General features: G+C 39.3%; 1 protein-coding gene across 2 annotated transcripts; it reads left to right on the top strand.

Moving 5' to 3' along the window:
- The first annotated feature begins 1,092 nt into the window (after window positions 1–1,092).
- dusp12 (dual specificity phosphatase 12) lies at window positions 1,093–7,291 on the top strand. Of its 2 annotated transcripts, none has more exons than XM_053437829.1 (8): window positions 1,093–1,252; window positions 1,851–2,115; window positions 2,846–2,959; window positions 3,464–3,582; window positions 3,692–3,779; window positions 4,394–4,485; window positions 5,420–5,499; window positions 6,107–7,291. In XM_053437829.1, the coding sequence occupies exons 2-8, from the start codon at window positions 1,853–1,855 to the stop codon at window positions 6,248–6,250; spliced, it is 900 nt and encodes a 299-aa protein (XP_053293804.1). In that variant the 5' UTR covers window positions 1,093–1,252; window positions 1,851–1,852; the 3' UTR covers window positions 6,251–7,291. The 2 variants fall into 2 exon arrangements, with proteins under 2 accessions (XP_053293804.1, XP_053293805.1); XM_053437830.1 differs by lacking the exon at window positions 6,107–7,291 and adding an exon at window positions 5,939–6,037.
- The last annotated feature ends 524 nt before the right edge of the window (window positions 7,292–7,815 follow it).

Below are 7,815 nucleotides of genomic sequence, written 5' to 3'. Positions count from 1 at the left end.
TCAACAGCCTATGTTAAGGTCTGGAATTTATTGAAATGGAGGTAAAACGTTGTTTCCTTTTCTGTTGTAAAGCTACGTTGGAGCTGTTGATGACAATGTTCAGAGTATTTTGGCAGCTGAATGGTGATAAGATGGTGTTTGGTTACAAAAAAATGCACATCTGGGAACTAAATGTGGAAGCAAAATTTGCAATTTATCAACTTTAAGCCAGTAGTTTAAGAGCTGAAGCTTGTTTTTCAAGTGTTTTTTACTAGAATTTCCGGATTAAGTATATTTAAAAAAATGTTCAACTATCTCTTAGAGAATAGTTAATTGATCTTGATGCAAATTCAAAATGGCACAAAAAATCCCATTCCCATCAGAAGGAAACATTTTAACTATAACAACTAGAAATGCATAGTTACACATAGTTACAGTTGTAAGGGAATATACATCTTATACAAACTGGACGAGGTCAATAACACAAACATCAGTCTGTCATCATACTGTTCCTCCTCATTCACAGCTATGCAGCTGTGAATTCTGCACTGTATAATAAAACATTCTTTAACAAGAGCTGTACTGAAATAACATGTCTCAGACACACACAACATAAACACAGGTTATCAAAACACAGGCCTCAAACTCAGGGTCATTTAAATCAATTACGTAGAAAACACACACACAAATTAACATTAAGTAGAATAGTTTATCTGAATCCTTACCCTTCATAATCCTTATTATCCTTATTACCATTATTACAAAAATCCCACAATCCTGCTAAACTGAATGCAGGCTGTTTGTGTTTGAGATGCCGGTGAGAGATTTTCAAATTACAGGGATGCAACAGAAAAAAAAGAACCTTTATTCAGGTGAAAGGTACAGACTGAAACAACACAAGGTTAGAAAATAGCATTATTTGGGGCTATTGATAGATTATATGAATATATAGCAAACTAATGTTAATATCAAATGTTATAGGATGTGATTTTAATATTTGCAGAAGCAGAAAATACCATTCAGCTCCAGAATATGCTGTAAAACTGTTAATGAGGTAAACTTTTATATAAGGAGGGAACGGACGTTCGCACAGCTTTGTTTCCTGTCGGACTTTTTACAAGACGAACTAAGTGCAACAGTGATAGACGTCTACTTTATCTCTTTATGTAACTGTATAGGACTTGTTTACAGTTTCTTTTAAAATAAGTAAATATAATAAGTTTAACAGGAAGAACTGAAACAACCGAGACGGAGGCTAAGCTACGCTAACGAGGTGAACTAACTAGCGTTACCCTCATGGACAAGCAGCAGTGTGTTCAGTAGCAGTGCTAACTCAAGTTTAGCTAGTATTATTGTTGCTATCCGTATGATTTCTTTTAACCTCTTTGCCTCTTTGCCTCTACTATTATTTTTAGTCTCTGTGTTATTTAAAATGTCCCTTTTCAGCATACTGCTTTGACCCCCTTGTATGAAATGTGCGTTATAACTAGAAAGAGATAAAAGTGAAAAAATATATATATACAATAACTTCATTTATCAATTCAAAATCAAGGAAATAAGCACTGATAATATTTTCTTGTACTGACAGAAAAAAGGGTGATTTTTCTCTTTCAATGATTAACTCACACATTTTTGAAGCAAAAATCTTTAACAAAATTGAAACACAATCACACAATGAATCAACACAGACACGTAGGAAGAAAACTAGACCATCTTTCCTCTCAGGTTTGTTGTATCCAGTCTTTTAGATACATAGACGTTTGTGGTCATACTTCTGAAAACAATCATGAGGGATGTGATTTACAACAAATCTACACGTTTGCTCCTGGTAAGAACAGACAGATGTGAGCTCTCTTTGTCTCTCTTTGCAGTCATGATCCTGGTGGACCCCGGTCTGTACATTGGCACCGCGGCTGACCTCAATGACAGGCAGGCACTGGCTAATGCTGCTGTCACTCATGTCCTGTCTGTGGACTCTGTCGACCCCACCCCTCAGCTTCCAGCTGATGGTGCCTTCCGCATGAAGTGGGTCAATGTTTTAGACGAGGTGACCTCTGACCTCCTGAGTCACCTGGACGACTGCTTCCTGTTCATTCAGGAGGCTGTGGTTGGAGGTGGGACTGTCATTGTTCACTGGTAAGGGTCAGAGGTCAACCGGAAGACCTAAAGTTTGGCTCTGTTGGTTTTTACTCAATAATGTATTTTTGTATTCCTTGATCTATTTCTAGCCAGAGTTTTTTGTGGTGACATATGTTAACAAATATCAATAAAATATGTCCACACCACAAACGTTTTAGGGAATTGAATTAAAATACTCCATTATAAGGAAAAGTCCTGCTTTTAAAATGTACTTAAGTAAGCGTACCAGTCACTTTCTTATACAGTTATGAATTAGTTTGATAAATATGAAAGCCATGCTGCATGGCAGATGTTTTCAACCATTTTCTGGTAATGCTCAGTGAATGGAAGTGAAATAATAATACATTATCTATCACTAGTTATCAAAAGGAGATGAAATAGAACTGCCTGAATGTGTGTGATCTCCTTAAGTTCAGAGATACAGTAGCTTTGGGATATTTTACTGTTTCCAACACTTTCTCAGAGTTAGAAATGTATTAAAAAAGACCCTCAGACAAAAGCTTTGTCATATTATATGAAGTCCCAAGTTTTGTCAAGCAAACAATATTTATTTCTCTATCCACCCAGAAATTAAGCGAAACTAGGCATTTAAACTAGTGTGGGGTGAGTAAGTGCCTTTTTCCAAACTTTGTGATAGGGGAGGCTCACAGCCTCAAACTTTGAAAACCCTGCTGTATGGTAAACAAAAAACCAACAAGGCCTTTGACTGTGTGTGTGTGTGTCTCAGTCAGGCTGGTCGAAGTCGCAGTGCCACCATTGTGACTGCTTATCTAATGAAGAGACACCAGCTGGGCTTCATAGAGGCTTATCACAGACTGAAGAGTGTCAAACAGGATGTACAGTAAGTGTGTGTTTCTGTGTGTCAGCACTATCTCATTAATTAGCTTAAATCACTGATGTTTCATCCACACTACTCTACAAATCACCTTCTGTACATTTGCTTGTGTGAGTGTTGTTAGTCACCATTTGATTATCAGAGTTGAATGCAAATCCTTTTAACAGCTACTGTCAGTAGCAGCTCCACTTTGTGGTTGGTCCAGGAAAAGAAAATCCCAGCTCTTACTTTTTGCCATTGGTGTTTTTTATTCATAGTATTTTGTATTGTGTAACTGTTTCTTCATAACTACTCTGGCTAAAACTTTCGTCTTGACAGAGATCGTATTAGAACGTAATGGTTTTAATGTGGCCTGAAAGTTTTTCTGTTGTCTGTTTTTTCACTTTCAGCCTTTAAGTGATCAAATAACTTGGGTGAAGAGAGTTTTTATGATAGAATTGACAGAATGGTTGGACATGTCATTATTATAAGAAGCAGATGGGGACATTGACAGCGGCTGATGTATTTCAGGGTCAACAGTGGTTTTGAGGAGCAGTTGTATCTTTATGAGGCCATGAAGTGTGAAGTGGACGCCTCCAGTCCTCTGTACAAACAATACAGACTGAGCAAGATCACTGAGAAGTTCCCTGGTAAACGCACACATTATCTTTCATCATTATTTGATTGTTGAAAATGTGCATTGTTTTTTAACTGTGGGTGTGTATATTTGTGATTTTGTTTGTTTGTTTGTTTTTTTAGAGTTGCAGCAAGTTCCCAGGGAGTTGTTTGCCGTTGATCCTGCCCATTCCAACTCCTCTGAAGTGTCCTATCGCTGCAGGAAATGCAGGTGACAAGTGCAAACATTTATACAGTGGCTGAATGTGGGGAGGTTTTATAATGAAGGGGATTCATGTTGTTTAGGAATATTTAAAGACCTTAAATAAAAAACTACTGTATTTGTCATTTTCTTCCTGAATTATTAGGGTGAAAATAAGGGCTTCAGATTTCATTTGTCATCACTACAGCATTTCTCACAGAATTATTCTAAACTATGGCTGTAATGGAGAAGCATGTGCATGAAGGTCACTCATGCGCAACAGATTCAGAGTGAAAGAGAGAGAGAGAGGGAGAGAACTAAATTTTTGCCACAACTGCAGCTGAAACTATGAGGTTGTGTGACTCTCTGCTGTCATTAGCGTCTGTGATGCCTCCACATAAATGTTACATGTTATTGATCATAACTCCCAATTTCATGGCATCACCAGGAAGATTTCTTAATGTCATTATGATTAATGTAGAAAAAAAAATAAAGGAGATTCATTATGAAACTGTGGTGGATAAATTAACATGTTTCGAGCTGACACAGTCTAGATGATGAATGAAAACCACTGCAGCGTGTTAAAAGGAATAATTTAATATTATGGGAAATGCACAGCCTGACTCCAGCTCTCTCCTCTGCAGACGAACTCTGTTCCGTGGCTCCAGTATTCTCAGTCACCCAGTAGGACAAGGAGCGTCAGCCTTTGCTCACAAGAGGTTCAGTAACCTCACTGGTAAGATAACACCTGTTGATACACTCAGAGGTAGACAGACAGCATGAGGTGGAAGGGACAGGAGCACGGAGGTGGTCTGAAAACCAAGCAGCAGCAGCAGTGGCTGTGATGTCATATCTGAACACATAGACACGATGCACACATTTTAGTGTTCAGTGTGAGTTTCCACGTTAAGATTTCAATTAGCAAATAAACATCCATGACTCCACTTAGAAATAGAAGAAGAAAACACACTCATGAGAAATCCAGGACTGTTGTTTAGGTTTCTTCAAATCGTGCTGATTAGTCAACGTGCAAACAAATCTGGAGAGGGAGCTGTGGGAAGTCTACTGAATTTGGCCGTAGCTCATGGCTACGTTAACCACTACTAGAGTTGCAAGACACTTTCATCAGATGAATTATTATGTATTCGTCACGGCCCCATCACTTCACCCTCCTCTAGAAGGAACAAACAGTGTCAACCTCCAGCAGTGAATGCAACACGTTTAACTCATTACAAGGGTTGCTTACTTTTCAGTGTTCATGGTATCTTCTGTATCTAAGCAACCCTCTGCGTTCAGTTGACCCCCACACACACAACGACCAGTTGATCGTCATGTGATGTGCATGTTGATATGGATGGAAGTTGTTTCTGATAAGCAGCTAGGACTGAGATAGTTTACATTAATGACCGCACAAATACGTTTAAAAAAGAAGATAAACCAGTGTGAACGTTGCCTCAGAAAAGAAACAACAGTGACTCATGTGGAAGCATCAGAGGCTCTGTTTACCCAGTCTAAAAGTGAATGTCAACCTGAGCAGAGTCCAAACTGTCAAAATACTAAATATAACAATAATATTTGAAAAATGATATTGTAAATCAATGTAAGTCAGTTTTTCACTTAATGGTGTCACACGGGGAAGTTGTAATAAAGAAATAAAATGTGTTGTCTAGGAGACGTCCAGTGTACATCTTACTTCATTGAACCAGTGCAGTGGATGGAACAAGCTTTAATTGGGGTGATGGATGGACAGGTACACTTTCTCACACACACACACACACACACTCACACTCACACTCCTAAAACTAAGTCTTCACCCTGAAGAACTTACTAGAATATCCTTTGAGGGCGTGGATCCACAGATCCACATGTCCCAGTTGGTTTTGTGATCTGTTCGTCGCTTCACAACGATTATCGTAAATGTTAAATCAATTCCATGTGAGAAACAACAGTCGGCTGTTTGGACAATGCAAACACAAGAAGCGGCTGGCTTGACCGCAGTCTCTCAACCATGGCTTCCCTGCTCTGCTGCGGTCAGAGTAGCAGTCAGTAGTAGCAGACATAATAATGAGAAACTAATTAATAAAAATAAGACAAAGTCATAACAATGAGATACAGGATATATTTTTTTTTCTTCATCATAGTGGTGGAAATTGGCTTCCATACATATGTGAGTGAAACCCTCTCCCCAGACTCAGGTCGTGATCAGAGACAGGGATTGGCCTGTTAGCTCAGGTGAAGACGAGCAGGCAACAGAAGCTGGAGTGACGAGCTAACGTGACGTCACCGATCAATCAAGTGATACTGACCGTTTGCAGTTTCTCTTCTCTCTCTCCCTGTGTGTGTTTTTATGTGTGTAGCTGCTGTGTCCTAAATGTAGCTCTAAGCTGGGCTCTTTCAACTGGTGTGGGGATCAGTGTTCGTGTGGCCGCTGGGTCGCCCCCGCCTTCCAGCTGCACCGCAACAGAGTGGACGAGATCCGACCGCTGAACATGCAGATATAAGAGCAGGTCTTCACCCCTCAAACAGCCTGTGAAAGTGTAGAAATCATGTCGAAATGTCAAACTCTCCTCACAGCCACTCAAACCAGTCCCACATACTAGACGATTAAACTAGCATGTACACACAAATTAAAAAAAAAAGCAATTAAAAACAATCTGTTAATTCTAGTTTAAACAAAGGGAAGTTTTGTACAACTTATTTTCAAGGGCACTTTAGCCTTATGTTTTTTAATGTCTGGTATAACGTGAAAGTTTTGCTTTACACACATTTAAATAAAAACATCTGTAAATATCCATAAAATAATATCACAAAACTGCTCTGTTTCTGTTACTGAGTAAATTCATGTGGAGAATTATTTCAGGATCATTCATGTTAATGCTCAATATATAATTGTGTGTGTGTGTGTGTGTGTGTTTGTTTGTAGGGCATATCAATATTTCACAGAGGTCCCGTAAATATCAGCTGTCTTTTAAATATCACTGAGTCAGTTAACATGTCATTAGCATTTATAAGTTCTTTCTGATTTATTTTTAAATTCACATAAATCACACTGTTAGCGTGGCTTTACTGAAACTTCCTTCTAGTTATACAATAGACAAACAGAATGTGTTTCTTAATCTACTCAAAGACTGTGGTGGGGAATATGAGCCCTGTCCGTGACGAGTGTGCTCTCTGCTCCCTAGCTTAAAAAAACTAAACAAGCACAGACAGAACATTAACCATGGGCCAATTGTGACTAAAGTCCGTAATGGTCCCAGTCAAGCCCCAAACTACAATGTAAATGTGAAAGTGCATGGTCTTAATAAATCAGTCATGTTGAAAAATAAATGTATAACTATCAAACATATGTAGCGCCTTTAACCCTGATGGAAGAAAGCAACCCACATTCCCCTAGGTTCAGAAATCTGGACTCTTACTGGAAGTTGAACAGTGATCATTTATTGCCTTGCCAACAATTCTTATTTTGCAGTGCAGTGAATTAGGAACAAACAAAAATAGAGCTCTTTCAATAAAATAAAAAATAAAATAAAGTTCAAAGAAAAGTGTCCTTTCTTCTATATCAGAAGATGGGGTTTTAACCCTGTGTACGTTCTACTACCCGGGTAGGTTTTATGGTGAACGTTCTTATCTGTATCAAAGGAAAGTGAGTAGATGTCTTTGGTCTTCGGAGTGGATCCCGATCTCCGTCTGCTGTCAATCGCCTGGCTCGCCACTGAACCACCAAAGGTTCAGAATACTGATCAATATCTGATCTAGCAAAAAAACAATCGGAGTTCAACAGAGGCTTACACGACTGAAGCAGCTCCGCTCTCTCTCTCTCTACACAAAAAGCTCTCTCCCAGGTTCGTCAGCTCACTCAACGAGTGGCACTCACGGTCAACGTCTCGGGTGTGGCTCAGGACGAGCACGCGCTCTGTGGTCGTGACCATGAATGCAGGGCTAACGCGCCACCTTGTGGTGGGGCTCGGTAAACTCTCTCTAATTGACATACATGGGTCTGGTATCCATGTGGGTTACACCCTCCCCTCTTGAATCTGCATGAGTCCCTTCATGAGCTGATCTCTGG

This window comes from Pleuronectes platessa, chromosome 13 (genome assembly GCF_947347685.1).
Source record: "Pleuronectes platessa chromosome 13, fPlePla1.1, whole genome shotgun sequence".
Lineage (NCBI taxonomy): Eukaryota > Metazoa > Chordata > Actinopteri > Pleuronectiformes > Pleuronectidae > Pleuronectes > Pleuronectes platessa.
Note: the sequence above shows the minus strand (reverse complement) of the source record. Positions and strands in the feature narration are given on the sequence as shown.